General features: G+C 47.4%; 1 protein-coding gene across 8 annotated transcripts in view; it reads right to left on the bottom strand.

Moving 5' to 3' along the window:
- Positions 1 to 19,503, bottom strand: part of LOC140385361 (syntabulin-like) — a 194,264-nt gene that overhangs the window by 55,992 nt on the left and 118,769 nt on the right. For all 8 annotated transcript variants that reach the window (XM_072467438.1, XM_072467439.1, XM_072467437.1 and 5 more), the window contains one exon: positions 3,054 to 3,156. In XM_072467438.1, the coding sequence (XP_072323539.1) occupies positions 3,054 to 3,156 (103 nt within the window). The remainder of the gene's footprint in view (positions 1 to 3,053; positions 3,157 to 19,503) is intronic.

The following is a 19,503-nucleotide window of genomic DNA, read 5'->3' as shown; positions in this document are numbered from 1 at the left end:
TGCATAACTTGTAAATAAAGTTAGTTTTTGACCCTCCGTGTTTCGTAGCGTCAGTTTTCCACAATACACAACAAATTGGCATGGAGACTGGACAAATGAGTTTGTGCAGAAGTGAATATAAAGAAAAGGATGGGTGCATCTGCAAAAGGGAAATGTTTGTGAGGACTGATGCGACCGAGTATTCTTGAGAAAGCAAAGAGAGGGGGTGGGGTGATGCACACAGCAGGATGGCAATGCACATGGCACTGTGCTACTCACCTTTTCTTTGTTTCGATAATTAAACCACTTTCTGCATTGAATCCGGAAGCATGATGCCACCTTCCTGCTGGCACCCTCCTCTGCCATCCCCCACCACTTTCTTTCCCATTGCGAGACAAGAGCTTCACCTTCTGTCATCTCACAATCCATAGTAGCATATCCAGGGAGGCGTGTAGCTGTGAAGCAGACACTTCCAGTTCTCTGACCGCCAAGTCCAGGTCCTTCAATGTGCAGTTTTGGATTGTGCTTTCAAATACTCGAGGTGGAATTTTCCGGTCCTGCCGATAACAAACCACCCCTCCCACCGCTGCAGGTTCCCCACAGGCAGAGGAGAGGAGATGAACCATGATAAATCCCATTGACAGTGGTGAGAGTGGAGGTTCCCATCGCCGACCAATGAGAGGCCGTTTCCACAGTCGCAAAATATGCTGCGGTAAGGGGGTGGAATCCCACCCTGGAACTGAAATCACATTATGTGGGCCCATATCAAGCCCACTACCACTAATTGGATGGGAAACCCAGAAGGAAGTTGATAATGAGGGTGCAGAGTCAAAAGGCCAGCGACAAATATGTTTACCACATTTCTAGGTGTTCCCCCCCCACCACCCCCCCCCCCCGCTTTGTTGTGCTCTGAACAAAGCTGACACCCAAACCATTAATCATTTTTCCTTACAGACACTGATGGATCTGTTATACATCCCTAGCATTTGCCATTTAATCAATGATGATGATCCCTGAAAGTCGAACTTCAGTGACAAAGAATGAGAAACATTGCCCGTAGCCTACATTCACATCTATGTTGTTGCTGGAATAAATGTTCATAGTGTCACAGCTGGACAAATATTTGGTGTATTACTTAGTTCCAGGCATGAGAAGCCCCATGACTATGGGAGTTCAAAAATATGGGAGTTCAAACAATTGATGACCAGTGCACACTGATAAACGTCTAGTAGTTCTCCATGGAGAGGCGAGGAATTAAGAGGCAATTCAAAAGTATGTGCTTACATTTAAGTGCCTTAAAATGTCAGGCCCATCACATAATAGTATATTACTGTCACATCTCACCTTGCCCAAACATTAAACATTCTAATTTCACCTATCACATGTAAATCTCAAATTTACATAATACCAATTTACCAGAAATACAGGCTTTACTGACGGACTTGCCTGTTAGGGGTGAGTGTTACTTGGGTTTATTTTTTCAGTCGATTAGGCTGAAGCCTTTCCTCGCAGAAATTATTGTTAATAATCGTTTGCTGACTCATCTTTGTTTTTATGTATAGTCCTGAACTTTGAAATAAATCCATCTTCTTGTGTGATTGTATCACTGTTCTCTGATTACTTTACTATAATTCTCAGGGTGAACTACACAATACTAGCTTTAAGGAAAATCCTTTTTTTATTGAATGGACTCGTCCCTGACCATTTTGCAAAAACGGAATTTATCTGTAGAATACTCGTAGCTTAAGTTAGTAATGTTATAGTGAAAACTAAAGTTCTCTGCCATTTATAGTTATATATAGCACTTGCTTTGTCAACAGATAATCAAATCACTTTCTGATTTAGTTATATATAGATAGAATATAGAACTTTAATTTTGTTTCTACTGAAATTTCTCACAGAAAAATGCATGAGTGCTAAATATATATTTAAAACTCCATGAAGAATACCTCCGATTAGAGATGTATGTGAACATCTTAATGTGTTTGTCGAATTAGTAAATTTGTGTTAATTTCAATAAGAGGGCGAAGTTTTCAACTCGTTACCTAGGTGTCAAATTGGCCTTATGAATTGGTCGCTCATTCTAGAAACAACTTAACTTTTCTTTGATTCTCAATTGGCAATCCTCGTTGTTAATCCCATTGGCAAATTGAAAATTAACACGAGAATTTCAAACGTGACAATATAGACAAACTCAAGAAACAACCTTTCAGGGAGTATTTCATTGCAGAAACTTTAAATGTTTACTCAGTTACTTGACTTCTTTTTAAAAAGCACCAATGGAGCCAATCTGATGGCTGAGCCTGACTGATGTTTTCACCTGTAACTAGCTATGCATCAAGCCTCCTAAATGGCCTGCTGATATTTGGGAACAGCAGATGTTGGGCACTGTTCCACACTGAGAGACCAAACAAACCCCTTGCACAACTCTGAATAGCTAGAATTGGAGAACATTAACTTTGAGAAAGTTGACAAATAAAAGTCAACACGGGGCAGCACGGTAGCATTGTGGATAGCACGATTGCTTCACAGCTCCAGGGTCCCAGGTTCGATTCCGACTTGGGTGACTGTCTGTGCGGAGTCTGCACATCCTCCCCGTGTGTGCGTGGGTTTCCTCCGGGTGCTCCGGTTTCCTCCCACAGTCCAAAGATGTGCAGGTTAGGTGGATTGGCCATGATAAATTGCCCTTAGTGTCCAAAATTGCCCTTAGTGTTGGGTGGGGTTACTGAGTTATGGGGATAGGGTGGAGGTGTTAACCTTGGGTAGGGTGCTCTTTCCAAGAGCCAGTGCAGACTCGATGGGCCGAATGGCCTCCTTCTGCACTGTAAATTCTATAAGTGTGTACAGGATCTCCTAAGTGGAGGAGCTCCAAATAACTCCATCTTTTATATTCATTTTATTTTTCAATCATATTTGAGGCAATCATCTGTGTTAAAACTCCCTGACAAAATGGATATTTAATGCATAGCTCAGTTTCTAACGCTAACAGTTGTAAGTATTCATTTTTTTCTTCTATGCCAACAGACCTGAGTTGCATTGATTGTCGTCCTAGTTTTTAAAAAGAAACAGCTTACCTGCGGGAAGCCGAGCTCCGTTTGCTCCCTGTACTTGACATAAGACCTTCTGGTGCTGAGATGCTGCCTGTGCTACTGGAGGAACTAAAGTCAGCTTCACTGCCTGTACATAAGAACAAAAGGCATTAAAAAAAATTCACAGGACAGGCAAAAGCACACAGTCCTCTGTTACGCCAAATGAGACAGTTACATTTAATGTTTTGGGGGAAATTGCAGGTGCCAGCACACCTACAATGCAATGGGTTAGCCTCAACCTGGGGGAGTTTACATACACACAGGTCTGCACTGTGCTTCAGTGCAATCCCTATTGCATTCCGTAGTAAAACCAAACTAAATCGACATTTGCAAAATCAGTTAGAAGTGAAAACAAATCATATATCTTTTAGACAATAATCAAACTAAAACTAATTAAATTATACACACAGCTACACTATCAGGTTACAGATATTCTCTGTGACTGAACAAAACTGGCTCTGACTTTTTAAACCATTCAGCAAAAGCTGCTTTGACTTAATCTGCCAATAGCGGGCTATCTGCAGCGAGACACAGTCAATCCCGCTTAGTGGAGATCAGCTCTAATTACTTAACTGGATCACAGTCAAGTATACCCTTTACAGTATGCACCTCCGTACTCTGGTGTAGCATATCCTCTGTTCCAGCACTAACATTGCTGTCAGCCATTCTATCTTCACGCTTGCTGAACATCAGATTTGATTAGGCTATTCTCCTTACAGCATTCTTAACCTGCCTCTTACTGTCACTTGGAGCAGAGGCCAAGAAACTACACCAAATGGAAGATTTCTTCACCTTAGATCACAGAATGTGTTTGGACTAAACCTATAAAACATAAAGCTGCATTTGAAAACTAACATGGATGCTGCAGTAAACCCAGCATCTACGAGAATCATCCTGACAAATTCTGTTCACAGTACATGTCCAGACATGTAAAGCAGCCTCTAGGGTTTAAGCTTTAAGGTGGAATTAAATATGAAGTGCCAGATATAATCTTTCCAGGGGAGGGGCTGGGAGTGGAGGTGGGTTTGAAGAGAAGAATCATTTCCTCAGCATTTCCCATCTCTTGATGTCCAGGCAGCATCATAAACTAGGCCACTTTAATAGTCGCACTGTTTTAATTTGCACGTTAGCAAAATTATTATGAACAAATTATTGGCTTTACACTTGAAAAATCTTTTTCTCTTCTCCAGGAGACAGACTCATGAACCTATGAAAACTATGCGCTGGGTTTTATATTCCCAAATTGTGTAAGCGGCCCTGCCTCGCACTGACAAAAAAATTCAGTGTTGTGACATGGGGTCTGATGCGCAATCAATTACTCTCGAGACAAGGTGAGTCATAACTAATAGGCTTTAATCAGCTAGGACTGTTCCCAGCAGCTTCGATACATAAAGTGAAGGCTGCTGGGATGGCATTGGTTCTTAAACTCCGCCTCTCAGGGCGGAGCTATGTACATTAGCCAATGGTAGACTCCTAGGTCTAGCCAATGGTCATCCACCTCTCAGGTACTGCAATACCTGGTATTACCACAGGGTCCAGTCTCCAACCATAGAGATTGTAGGCAGGCGCCAAAATGGGCAGCCAATCGGCAATTTTGAAATCATTAGTTAACAGGCTGTTAAGCTTGTTAACAACCCAATTGTCCGGAACTTTTGTTTGCCTGCAGCATTTTTCGGGAAGACACAAGAAAACGTGGGAGCCTTTTATGCCAGCTACAATGAGGTGGCACAAGAGGCCTGCCACTGAGACTGAATGTATCAGCAGATTCTGTTGGGGAAGGTGGCAGTATCTGGGTGATTTTACATGGCATTTTCATCTATGCTGCACCTTCAATGAATAATAGCGATTGATTCTAAGAGCAAGGAACCTTACAATTCTAGTCAGGGCTTTACCCCCTCTACCACCCGACATCCCAGCTCACTGTGCCAATTCTCAAAACCCACAAGTTATGTATTTACAGCAAGATTTGATTCATATTCCACAGCAAATATAGATACAGCAAAAATTCATCACTATATTATTTTTTATATTAATTCAAAATCACAAGGGCTGACCATATTGCGTAACCTAAAAATGCACTGGAAACTGGCCCTGATAATAACGACAAGGTTGCAAGGAGGCCAGGGTAGGATGCGTGGTCAGAAAGAAAGCTTCTTATGCATCTATAATTTGCCTCTTTCCCATTGGTTGGCCACCAGTAGGCCATCTGACACTTTATTAGACGCGCAGAGACTTGGGGACTGGAGCAAGTGGACCCCTCAGTTTCTAATCCACCTCCTTCACCTCTCCATGAAATGGAAAATCCAGCGCTATGTCTATAAATCTTCCCCTGAAATAAAATAAATAATAATGTGAACAATAACACAAAAATGCTGGAAATACTGAGCAGGTCAGTCAGCCTACGTGGGGAGAGAAACAGAGTTAACATTTCATCAGAACTACATGGGTCCTAACTGCCTGTCCTTTTGTGGGATATGTAGAGCATTCTCTGATTCTCTGTTAAAATCTGACTTGGGCCCCTTCCCTCACCTCTGTTCTGAGTAGGACTTCAACAAAGAATGCTCTAGATAACCCACCAAAACACAGGCAGTCCCCATCAGGACCCATCAGTTCTGATGAAAGGTCAGGGGCGGGATTCTCCCAAAATTGGCGGGGCGGCCCGACGGCGGCGCCAAGAGCGGCGCAAGCCACTCCGGTGTCGGGCCGCCCGTAAGTTGCAGTATTTTCCGCTGGAGGGGTTGGCGCCATGCCAACCGGCGCCGAAGGGCCACAGCGGGCCGGCGCGAGTTGGCGCATGCGCAGGACTGCAGGTGTGTTCTGGCGCATGCGCAGAACTTCCGGCGTGTTACCTGCACATGCGCAGGGGGTTTCTTCTCCGCGCCGGACATGGCGGAGTCGTGCCCCCCCCCGCCCCGATTCCCCCGTGCCTCCCCGAGGACTCCGCAAGCCGCCCTCCAAGCCAGGTCCCCCAGGGTAACGGGTGGTCGTTCGGCCCATCGGGGCCCAGACAATTGCCGGGGGGGCGTTTCCAACGGCCCCCGACCGGCGCGGCACGATTTTCACTGCCTGAAAACCGGCGTCGGAGAATTTGGCAGCCGGCGTTGGAGCGGCAGGGCGGGTTCACGCCGACCCCCGGCGATTCTCCGACCCGACGGGGGGTTGGAGAATCCCGCCCCAGATCTCTGAAACATTGTGCGAGATATTCCAGGTGGTCATGCTGGTAAGATCTTCTGCTCCCTCCGACAGCACACCCCGTGGATTCAATGGGAAATCCCACTGGCAGCAGCCGGTTTGCCAGCCAATGGTGGGCTGCTTCCCGCTGCCGAAAAACACACCGGGGGGAGGCCAGAGAATCTCGCCCATGAACTCTGTTTCTCTCTTCACAGATGCTGCTAGGCCTGATGCGCATTTCCAGCATTTTCTGTTCTCATTTCAGATTTTGCAGAAGTATTTTGTTTTTGAGCTAATGATGCAAATGTCAGATGTTGGCTTATGGGCAACCTGGGGCGCGATTCTCCGACCCCCCCACCGGGTCGGAGAATCGCCGGGGGCCAGCGTGAATCCCGCCCCCACCGTGTCGCGAATTCTCCGCCACCGGTGATTCGGCGGGGGCGGGAATCCCGCCGCGCGGTCGGTGGGAATCCCCCGGCGATTCTCCGGTCTGCGATGGGCTGAAGTCCCGCCGCTGTCATCCCACGCCAGCCGGCGTGGATTGAACCACCTTTGGGATGGCGGGACACGGCGGCCTGGGCGGGCTCCGGGGTCCTGGGGGGGGGCGCGGGGCGATCTGGCCCCCGGGGGGTGCCCCCACGATGGCCTGGCCCGCGATCGGGGCCCACCGATCCGCGGGAGGGCCTGTGCCGTGGGGGCACTCTTTTCCTTCCGCCTTCGCCATGGTCTCCACTATGGCGGAGGTGGAAGAGACCCCCTCCACTGCGCATGCGCAGGGATGCCGTGAGCGGTCGCTGACGCTCCCGCGCATGCTCCGCCCGGCAAAGTCATTTCCGCGCCGGCTGGCGGGGCACCAAAGGCCTTTCCCGCCAGCTGGCGGGGCGGAAATCAGTCCAGCGTGGGCCTAGCCCCTCAAGGTAAGGGCTCGGCCCCGTCAAGATGTGGAGAATTCCGCACCTTTGGGGCGGCGCGATGCCGGACTGATTCGCGCCGTTTTTGGCGCCGGTCGGCGGACATCGCGCCGATTACGGAGAATCGCACCCCTGATCTCCTAGAATCCAAATGAAGAAAGCACCAATATAAATACAGATTACAGATCACCAAAGGAACATTGGCTTCTACTTCCGCTGCCAATGAAAAACACAACCAGAACAATTTTAAAAGCTTATTTTCACATCTCGGTCCAAGAACTAAACCAGAAACAGCTGTGAAAGTTTCTGCAAAAGGCAGAATAAAGAATCTTAACAAAACGGAAAATGAGTTTACATGTAATAGTGTAATAACATCTAAATTCGAACAAAACAATTGGTGAAAACTTAACTTTAACTTAATACTCGACTGTCATTTATATTCATTACTGATGAGCAGTAAAAACTGGCTTTTTCCAGGGAAATCGCCAACCAGCCCAAACAGATTTAAACTAGTCTACAATCCTTACTGCTTCATTGAGCTCAGTTTGGGTTGAAAACTTCATCCTGGTACGAACAGCACCAATGATAATGATTTTACTTGTTAGTACATCATAGAACAGATGCTACAATGTGTACTCTTGTTTTGCTCAAGTATAATACCATTCAGTACATGAGGCGTAGAATTAATATATTAAACTTCATAGTATCTATGTCGTTGCAACGGTTGATAAAAATGCTTTCTACGAAAAATTAGTGGCTGAGTTTTGAAATTAACAAAGTGCCCTTTGAATTGCGACTCTCATCAGAAGATCACACAATGGCAGTGACAATGACTATGCAAGAATGACTGAGCTACAGCATCCTAACTTCCTATGACTGGAGGAGATGGTAACTGACAGCATCTGGTGAATTTTTAAAACTGAGTGATTATTAAGAACAAATATGAAAAGGAGACACTCAAAGCTGAATATTTTGTTGACATGCTTATATTAATTGTGTATTAGATGACATCACAGTAGAATACAGGTGGAGGCAACTCCAATTAAAACAGATATCTTGAGGTTTGACTTCAATGGTTGCACACACAGAAAAATACTTGTTCAACTCAGCATTTAAGTTCCTGCATTTAATGGGATAAAGTCTTACGAAAAATTCCACTTGCGAGGTACTGTGGAAAGTATTGATACTGTTGCTTCCTCAGGCCATTTGTAAGACACAGAATTTTATATATTGGCTTTGCGGTATAAGTATTGAGATTTTAGCGTTAGTGACTTGGAACTCTTCCAACTGCTCTGGTCATTAATTTTTAAAAATTCATTTACAGGATGTGGGCGTCGCTGGTTAGCCAGCATTTATTACCCATCCCGAGTTGCCCTTCAGAAGGCGTTGGTGAGTTGTCTTCTTGAACCGCTGCAGTCCTTGAGGTGTAGGTGCACCCACTGTGCTGTTAGGGAGGGAGTCCCAGGATGTTGCCCCAGCGACAGTGAAGGAGCGGCGATATATTTCCAAGTCAGAGTGGTGAGTGACTTGGAGGGGAACCTCCAGGTGGTGGGGTTCCCAGTTATCTGTTGCTCTTGTCCTTCTAGATGGTAGTGGTCGTGGGTTCGGAAGGTGTTGTCTAAGGAACCTCGGTGAGCGACTGCAGTGCATCTTGTAGATGGTGCACACGGCTGCCACTATTCATCGGTGGTGGGGGGTTTGAATGTTTGTGGAAGGGGGAGCAATCAAGTGCGCTACTTTGTGCTGGATGGTGTCGAGCATCTCGAGAGTTTTTGGAGCAGCACTCATCCAGGCAAGTGGAGAGTATTCCATTACACTCCTGACTTGTGCCTTGTAGATGGTGGACAGGCTTTGGGGGGGGGGTCAGGAGGTGAGGTTACTCGTTGTAGGATTCCTAGCCTTTGACCTGCCCTGGTAGCCACAGTATTAATATGGCTAGTACAGTTCAGTTTCTGATCAATGGTAGCCCACAGGATGTTGATTGTGGGGGATTCAGCGATGGTAATGCCATTGAATGTCAAGGGGTGGTGGTTGGATCCTCTCTTGTAGGAGATGATTATTGCCTGACACATGTATGGCGCAAATTAACTTACCACTTGTCAGCCCAAGCCTGGATATTGTCCAGGTCTTGCTGTATTTGGACATGGACTGTTTCATTATCTGGGGAGTCGCCAATGGTGCTCAACATTGTGCAGTCATCCCCACTTCTGACCTTATGATGGAAGAGAGGTCATTGATAAAGCAGCTGAAGATGGTTGGGCCCAAGACACTATCCTGAGGACTCCTGCAGTGATGTCCTGGAATTGAGATGATTGATCTTGAACCACCACAACCACCTTCCTTTGAGTTTTCCCCCTGATTCCCATTGACTCCAGTTTAACTGGGCTCGTTGATGCCATACTCGGTCAAATGCTGCATTGATGTCAAGGGCAGTCACTCTCACCTTACCTCTGGTATTCAGCTCTTTTGTCCAGGTTTGAACCATGTAGTGTATTTACAACTGATCTGCAAAGATGTTTGAATTTGGGAGAACTGCATCGTACATTGCATCACAGCCCATGTCAGTGTACATTCTCTGTGCAATGAGGAGTCTTGATCCCATGGGTCTGAACTGTTCCAATACACATTTTCCCTTCAATTTCCTTCCTAACCAATTCTTAAGTAACAAATGTTGATTAGAACTGAGTGAGTTGTGCTGGAGAAGTGAGCAACGGCAGAATGCGTTACTGATTTAAATTCCAGGTACAGGGTCCTTTAAATCTCAGGCCACGTTTAAATAATGCCAGTGCATTTCTTGCGCAGAATTAGTAATAAGATGTTACAGATGGGATGTCGGCAAGGAATGAAAAGGCAGCCTGCTGACTTGCAGGTAAGTAGCAGGGTAGAGGTTTCTGAACGGTCGCACAATGGCTATGTCACCCTCATCAATAGCTGGCTTGCTTGGATTTACATTTCACGGAGTCCAGAGTAAAAGAGTAGCATTCCCTTCTTCACCCTGACAAATGCAATTGGCTGAGAGGAAGATATCGAGATTCAGAAGGACTTATTGTCAGGGTTCGTGAAAAAGATCTAGAGACCTGCTTGGTATAAGTCCATGAACAGTTTGTGACCAGAAATAATTGTGGCAAGTATATACTTTTATTCATGGGATACTTAAATTTGGTTTTGTAGCCACCTAAATTGGCCAACTCCCGATTTAAAATGGCGAACGGCAAAGGCTGATGGGAAAGTCAACCAACAAGACAGAAACCAGCGGCTGCAGGTTTGCTGTGTATTTACCTCTGCAAAAGCCAGACAACATCGATACCAGCGGCCATCAGCATAACAAAGTAGCAGCCATCTGCATACTGATGAGCAATCCCCGGGAACAATAAGTAACATTGTTGACACACAAAGCAAAGCCAGACTCCTCGGCGCCAGCAGGAGCCAACACAAAGGAGGTGAACGAACACCTCAAGACCGCCCATCGATCAGGGAACCGCTCCAGTATTGGAGAAAATCGAACCAAGCGATTGGGACAAAGTCCAATCACTTGGGACCAGGTACAGGGTCCGCCCCGAAAGGCGGGAAGCCCCTGGGGACTATAAGAATTGAGCCCCAAGTTCAAATCACTCTTCTCTTCTTCACCTCTGCGTCCTGCCCGGGTCACCCAGCAACACGAACCAACATTGACCGTGACCGGTGCAGTGACTCCAGTGATCACCGAAGCCTGTAAGTCTTAATTCAACGCTCGCTACGAGATAGGCATTCCTAGTTACCAATCCGTACCAACTTCGAATCCCGCAGACTCAGAACCCGAACGAAAGACCATTTGTTCCCATGACCTGGTGGGCCAGTCCGAAGTTAAGTATCGGCCTGTTAGTTGTAGAAGTAGCTTAGATGTAGAATTTGTGCATGAGTAGCGATTACTGTGTATAATAAATGTGCTTTGATTTAAATCTTACTAATCGATATATTGGGTTATTGATCATTACTCGGACTTGAACCTCGTGGCGGTATCATAAAGATACCTGGCGACTCGAGAGAAAAGGTAATAAAACAGAGCAATTGAACCAAGGAGAAAAGCAGAAACATTATTTGGCGACTCCGCCGGGACCCGATCTAGAAGTGGAAAACCACTCCGGGAGAACCCAGAATTTGAATTAGAAGTCCAATTGGAAACAGAAAACCACAAGTGTTCAAGCAGTTCTGATCAATACTTATAAATTCGGAAGTGTGTGTATGCATGTGTAACTAACAGGGCGATAAGGTAAAACTGATAGATTTTTTGTTGCGACAAAACTGTCGGAAGTTTGTATTTCGGAAAGTAGCGAAAGCCGTACCCGTATTTACAGCACCGCCTTAATACCCCTGTCCCAAATTTGAATAGCAGCATTCGGATTAATACCCCTGTCCCAAATTTGAAGAGCAGCATTCGGATAGGAAAGATGGCAATGCAGGCAATGCAGCGCCTCATGAACCCAGAGGAATTTGCAGTCGCAGCGACCAGCAGCAGTAGAGTGGGACAATGTCCCATTTGGGAGGAAGAGATCAGGAAATATCTCAAAGGGAAAGGATGGCCCCTTTGGAATGAATTCTGTGACAACGAGGAATCAGGCCCCGGGAGTATAGGACATACTTGGTGGGAGAACCTGAGCGAGATCCACAAAAAGAGCTTAGGGAAAGCTCGCAAGCCGATGGCAATCGTGTCCTGCTTAGCACAATTGCGAGGCACAGAGGAGGTCGTTAGGACGCTCCGGAAAGAAGTTGAGGGTATACATCGAATGAGTAAGGTCGATAAAAGCGAGGTAGAAAAGGAGAATTTTGAATTGAGAAGGAAATTGGCAGCAAAAGATGGAGAGGTGGAGGAGGCCAAAAGGGCACACCAGTCTTGTCTGGCGCACTTAAGCAGCTTCCAGTCTCAATATGAAAAGGCCTATCAGGACACGCAACGTGCAGTCCTGGTATGAGAAGAAACGGAAAAACAGGTAGCGGCATTACAGAAACAGTGTAGTAACCTCAAGGCAGCATTGAGAGCATTCCATGCTGCCACCACAGAACAAAGACAAAGCACGCTAGATCACGCAAAGTGCCGGAAGCAGATTGCAGAGCTGCAATCGCTGCTTTCTGTTCAGAAAGGTTTTCAGGAAACCTTTGGAGAAAGATTACGGTTTTAAGTTTAGACCCTTCAGTCGCAGCAGCCCTTCCCGACCCACAGAATGTAGGAGGAGGCACCCTTGCAGAAATGCATACCGCGATCCGGGATGCGATCGGGTATAACCGGGGTGACCGGTTATTTGTAGATGGCCTCAACAAATGTAGGCAAAAGAAATCAGAGAACCCCACAGCGTTTGCTGGACGCCTGTGGATTCACTTTGCAGCAGTCTTTGGAGACTTAGACCGCTCCCATTTGTCCCCAGACAACATGGCCAAATGGACCCGCACCCTTATCTCCCATGCCACAGAAACAGTACAGAAAGCTTGCACGAGTTATGATCCCTCAGAGGAGGCCCATAACGAGAAGTGGGTAGTGAAAAGATTGTCCCGCGCTTGGGAGCAATCCATACAAAGCAAACCCGCAGTCAAGAATCCCGAGGAAAAGCACGCCGAAGCAGATATACAGGCAGTAAAAACCCACCAGAACCCCGCACGGGTGAATGAGGGAAAGAACAGCCCCCCACCCAAGTCACAGGAGTGTTACAACTGCGGACAGTTGGGACACTTCACAAGAGAGCGCAATGCCCCTAGAAAGCCACAGAGAGCCCAGCAGACGGGCACTCTGAGTAAGAAAAAGATAGAGCCCATTCATAGCGTTAGCGCCGGTTCAGATCAGACGGACTTGACCGGAACGGACTGACGGTGTACGGGCTCCCCCAGTTGGGTCTGCGACACCCTTTGGGATAGGTCCGGACGGCCGGTAGTTGCACCGAAAATTCAGGGACAGCCCATCGAATTTCTCTGGGACACAGGAGGGTCCCGCACCACCATAAATTCCTCCACCCTGTTTCAAAAAGACACGTGGCCCACTACAGGCCACTCACAGCAGGGACACATCACAGCCCCTGTACCCATTCAAATCGGTACCATCACCACCAAGCACCCCATAGTTTTAGTTGACCTGCCCCACACAGCAGAACACATTCTGGGAATCGATTTCATGAATTCCCATAATCTTTCATTTGATCCAGTCAACCAGTGTGATTGGAAGATGGCAAAATCCGCAAGAGCCCCCGCAACGCTCAACATAGGAGAGTACGCGAAAAAAATTAGCGCTGTAGGCGAATTTTGGTTCAACCCGACCACGCATAGCACGGACAAGCAGGTTAGGGCAGTTCTGCAAAAGAACAGGGCAGCATTCGTGACCCTCAAGCACGACTGTGGATGGATGACTGGCTCCGTACAAATAACAGGACCTGACCCTAGACCCCAAAAACAATATGGATTTCCCCAAGAGGCAGGTAATAGAAAGCTTATTAGAGCAGAGCGTACTTAGATCAGTAGCCTCCAGTAATAATGCCCCGATTTGGCCAGTGAGAAAGCCCGATGGATCATGGCGACTGACCATCGATTACCGGGAACTCAACAAAATCACCCCCGCAGCAGCCCCCACAGTAGCCACAAGTCCCGAGACCATGCTCAAGCAGGGACTCAATTCCCGCTTCTTTACGGTTTTGGATGTCAGCAATGGATTCTGGTCCATTCCATTGGCAAAGGCGTGCCAGTACAAATTTGCCTTCACATTTAAAAATCAGCAATACACGTGGACATGCCTTCCACAAGGATTCCACAACTCACCCTCCATTTTCCACCGACAGCTGGCAAATGGTTTTGCCAAATTCTCTCGCCCCGAATGTCTGGTTCAGTACGTAGACGACCGACTACTGCAGCCAGACACCAAGGAAGAGCACATTAAGCTTCTGTCCGAACTCCTGGAACTCTTACACTCAATCGGTTGTAAAGTCAACCCCAAAATGGCCCAGATTTTGGAAGATAAGGTGATATATTTGGGAACAATTATCACACATGGTAAACGCGAGATCGAGCATAAAAGGATTGACTCGATTGCTAAATTGCTCCTTCCCCAGAACGTTTCAGCCTTCCGGTCGTTTTTAGGACTGGTTGGCTACTGCTGAAACCACATTGACAGTTTCGCCAGCAAGGCAGCACCCCTCTCAGACCTCCTAAAGAAGGGAGCCCCCTGGAATGGCTTCCGCAGCATAGGGATGCTGTGGACTCTTTAAAACAGGCACTCATAGCAGCCCCCGCACTACAAGTTCCAGACCTGCTTTCCCCTTACGCCATAGACGTAGCGACCACAGACCGCACCCTTTCGGCCGTGCTCCTCCAGGAACAGCATGACCAGTTAAGGCCCGTAGCTTACGCCTCCAGAATTTTAGATGCCGTGGAGCAGGGATTTTCAGCCTGTGAGAGGCACCTGCTCGCAGTATTTTGGGCAGTGCAGTATTTTTCGTACATTACTGGACTGAACCCCATCACAATTCTCACCAAACACACCCCCACCCAACTTTTACTGGATGGACGACTCAAGGACGGTACAGTAAGCCAGATTAGAGCAGCTAGATGGACCCTTGTCTTGCAGGGACGGGACATCACTGTTAAATGGACAAAGACGCACACCTATTTAGCCGACAACTTACAGTACCCCGGAACCCCCCATGAATATGAGATTATCTCTCCACAACACAGGCCCCTTTATTGCTAAGACACCCCCCAGAAAGATAGGTACTTCAACCCAGAGCCCCCAGCACACAGACACGTGTGAGCCCATAAAGATCTATGTGGATGGATCTTCCACAGTCTTGGATGGGAAGCGCATAACAGGTTGCGGTATCTATGTCGAGGACGCGCAGGGACGTGCTCTCGAGGAAATATCGTTAAAACTGCCAGGCCACTTAAGTGCGCAGGCAGCAGAACTCGCGGCCATCGCATATATAGTGGACCACCCAGATTCCTTCCCCAGCCCAGCAGACATATACTCGGACAGCCTCTATGTCTGCAACAGCCTCACGGAATTCCTGCCCCTGTGGAAAGCAAGAGGATTTGTTTCCACAGACGGGAAACCCCTCCCCTCAGTCCCATTGCTCCGCCACATTTTAGAGAGAGCACAGAACAGGACTTTTGGGATAGTCAAAGTTCGAAGTCACCATCGCTCCTCCCCCCCGGAAATGTAAAAGCACTGGCTAAAGCAGGTTCCAGACACGGATACTGTTGGACACCCCCCGAAAGTGCACCAGTGAGACAAAGATCGAGGATCTAGTGGAGGCCCAGAAGCAGGACAGCAATCTCAGGGAGATTGTAAAAAGAAAATATCCAGCTCCCTATGAGAGGTTCAAAAATGCACTGACCGCACATGACGGTGTGGTGTTAAAAGACACCCTTTATGTGGTTCCAAAACAGGACAGGAATCAACTGATTTGTTTGTTCCATGACGGTCATGGTCATCAGGGAATCGATCCCACTACAGCCCATCTCAAGCAGCTTTGTTGGTGGCCGAATTTAAAGGACGATGTAAATCACTACATTGAGAATTGTCTTATCTGTGCCCAGAATAATCCGGACAGATATGCCAAAAAGGCTCAACTCAGCCACACCCGACCCGTTAATGGCCCCTGGACTAACCTCCAGATTGATTTTGTCGGACCATTGCCCCCTTCCAGGAATGGCTATAAATATGTACTCGTGGTAAGTGACACATTTACAAAATGGGTGGAAGCATTCCCAGCCCGTACAAACACTGCAAAAACCACAGCCAAGATTTTGACCCAACACATCTTTACAAGATGGGGACTCCCCCACAGCATTGAATCAGACCAAGGTTCCCATTTTACGGGACGTGTCATGCAGAACGTCCTCACGATATTTGGCATCACCCAAAAATTCCACAGAGCATACCACCCCCAGTCGAGTGGTATCGTGGAGCGCATGAATCGGACCCTAAAATCCACCCTCAGAAAAATGGTCCAGCAGAACAACACCACTTGGGACTCAGTCCTCCCTTTCGCGCTGATGTTTCTGCGTGATACAATTCCTACTTCCATAGGTTACACCCCACACACTCTCATGACCGGACGCCCCATGAAAGGCACTGAATATTTGTTAGGTTTAGACTTGACCAGCCCCGAGGTGACGGCCCTCACACACGAGAAAGCAGTAGACAATTAGTTGAAAATGTTAAAACGGCTCAGCTAGCAGCCGCAGTAAATTGGGAACAAGGAAGAAACAGAGCAAAGCTTGTTTCGACAAGACAGTGCATGCGACTGAGTACAGTATAGGACAGCAAGTCATGCTCTCCGTATATAACCCCAGCACATTCCTGTCACCAAAATACTCGGGTCCGTACTCCATTGCGGACAAAGTAAGCCCTTCTGTATATAAAATCAAGTATCCCAACGGTAAGACAGCGTGGTTCCATATCAACCAGCTGAAGGCATATGGAACACAGTCTAACCAATCACACCACGTCATGCTCGACGCAGCACACCACGCCCGCCCACAGCCAACGTAACCCTACCATCCCCCAACACGTCCAGCCCAGCCACGGACTCGACCTCGACTCCACCCCCGAAATATACACTCCGCCCCGGAACGCCCACAGACTGCAGCAGCAGAGACAGCGACTGTGACTCGGACGGTAGCCACAGCACGCCTCCCTACTATCCCCATGCAACAGGACCCACACCCAGCGATTCCGACTACAATCCGAATGATCTCTTCATGATCACTTTCCTGAACAAACCCCACCACCGACCACCGAACTACACTGACGACCCCGATTCTGTCCCCACACAGCTAAACACCAACTATTGGCACCGAGATAACTCGTTCCGACTCGTCCGCAACGACGAGAGCGACCCCACCTCACACCATGCAGCCCTTTCAGCCCTGCTACACTCATGAGTTTGGAACCCGGGAGAAGATGACGACCTTGGGTCTGACTCCCAAACCGAGAACGCCTTTGCGACCCTGTTCACAACCGAGAACTGAGGTGTCCAGATGATGTTTCAAAGGAACCGCTTGGGAGAAGTGGTGTCCTTTCTGATGGAACCTGCAGCATGTTTTATGTTCTTTGTAAGTTTGTTAAATGTTGTTTGTCAGACCGCAAAACATTTTTTTTCACGGCCCCACGCCTTTTCGGCCGAAACCTGTGGACTTGCCCACAGAGACTTGCTATTGCCAGACACTAGTTCAGCGGAACTAGCTTGTCTGCAGAGACTTGTTCAGGTACCAGACGCCCGTTCGTAACTGCTCTTCTGGTTCAAGGAAAGAACCACTACGGCAGCCCCATCACGATGACTACATTTCTTACCCGTTCTTGTTGATTGCTCAGGCAGTGGAGAAACAGCTTGGGACCCGCCCTGCCTGGGAACCCCCCCCTCTGGTCAACTACGCTCGGGTAGGAGAGACACGGCATTGGTAGCCGTCCTACCCGGGGACTCCATCCAACTCTTACCCGTCGCGGCCCATACGCACCTCATTTTGGAAATTTTAGTTCAAAAAGTTTTGGTTTGTTTCAGGTAACCCTTAGGTTGCCAACCATATGCTATTTACACCCTGAGACATTTGGATGGTAAATTCCACAGTCTGCGAGACGGTTCGCACTGGTTCATTATTTGGAAGTGTGTCTTGCCTAAAATTTGGTTTTTGGAAAAAAAAATGAGGGAGTCACACATAGTGACCAATTATAAAGGGAGTAATTGGCACTAAAGGACAGACAGACTATCGTACGAGATGTTAAACCAAGATAGTTACAGACACTATGCTTGTTTCCACAGAACTCCAGAAGCTCCAGGACCGGAGAAGAGAAGGAAAGAAAAGAAGCACCATGAGGACATCCTCCGGATTGCTTATCTTAATGGACATTTGGTTGCGAGTGAATGCGAACTGACTTCAAGCCCCCCAGCCGTTAATGTTTCACTTCCCCACAGTACCCAGAGCCCAGTCACCAGCGACACCACACCACCTTGGTGTGCCAGGTTTATAACCTGGTACTCCCTGTCCTATGTAATAGAAACCTTACTGGTATTGGCGATACTCTGCTGCATCGTGCAGACTATGCGTCTAAGGAAATGGAGAAGGAGAGCCTACTGCGCTCGAACCCGGTATATAGGATCAGATCCACTATTTTCGGACACGACCAGACCCCCGACCCCCGCGATCTATAATAAAGAGCATTCATTTGCGGTTTTATTGTAAATAAAGAAATGTAAAGAACTGTTCATGAGCAAATTGTACGATCCTGAGCTTGACTGCCAAGCCAGGAAAAATGTGTATAAACTGCTATGATTTTGTTTGTATGGTTGAGGAAGTTAGAGTGATGAAATGTTTACGTGAGTGTAGTGTATTAAGAATAGTTAGAGGTTCCCATTTTTATTGGTTTGTAATGCATGTCCCTGTTTGACATAGCGCCCCTTAGAATTGTCAGTTAAAATTTCTTTGCATAGTTATGGTCAGTGTAGAGGCCATGAAAGAAGTGGCCCCCAGGTCAGGGAATGGAAAGCAACATAGTTATGTGATCCTTCACGCTTCGCGTTCGGATCACAAGGAGGGAAAGTAGCCACCTAAATTGGCCAACTCCCAATTTAAAATGGCGAACGGCAAAGGCTGATGGGAAAGTCAGCCAATAAGACAGAAACCAGCGGCTGCAGGTTTGCTGTGTATTTACCTCTGCAAAAGCCAGACAACATCGATACCAGCGGCCATCATCATAACAAAGTAGCAGCCATCTGCATACTGATGAGCAATCCCCGGGAACAATAAGTAACATTTTTGACACACAAAGCAAAGCCAGATTCCTCGGCGCCAGCAGGAGCCAACACAAAGGAGGTGAACGAGCACCTCAAGACCGCCCATTGATCAGGGAATCGCTCCAGTATTAGAGAAAATCGAACCAAGCGATTGGGACAAAGTCCAATCACTTGGGACCAAGTACACGGTTCGCCCCAAAAGGTGGGACCCCCTGGAGACTATAAGAATTGAGCCCCAAGTTCAAATCGCTCTTACTCTTCTTCACCTCTGCGTCCTGCCCGGGTCACCCAGCAACACGAACCAACATTGACTGTGACCGGTACAGTGACTCCAGTGATCACCAAAGCCCGTAAGTCTTAATTCAATGCTCGCTACAAGATAGGCGCTCCTAGCTACCAATCCGTACCAACTTCAAATCCCGCAGACTCAGAACCCGAACGAAAGGCCATTTGTTCCCCTGACCTGGTGGGCCAGTCCGAAGTTAAATATCGACCTGTTAGTTGTAGAAGTAGCTTAGACGTAGAATTTGTGCATGAGTAGCGATTACTGTGTATAATAAATGTGCTTTGATTTAAATCTTACTAATCGGTGTATTGGGTTATTGATCA

The sequence above is a fragment of the Scyliorhinus torazame genome, chromosome 11, assembly GCF_047496885.1.
Source record: "Scyliorhinus torazame isolate Kashiwa2021f chromosome 11, sScyTor2.1, whole genome shotgun sequence".
NCBI classification, from domain to species: Eukaryota; Metazoa; Chordata; class Chondrichthyes; order Carcharhiniformes; family Scyliorhinidae; genus Scyliorhinus; species Scyliorhinus torazame.
The sequence above is the reverse complement of the archived record's forward strand: the minus strand, read 5'-3'. Positions and strand labels throughout refer to the sequence as shown.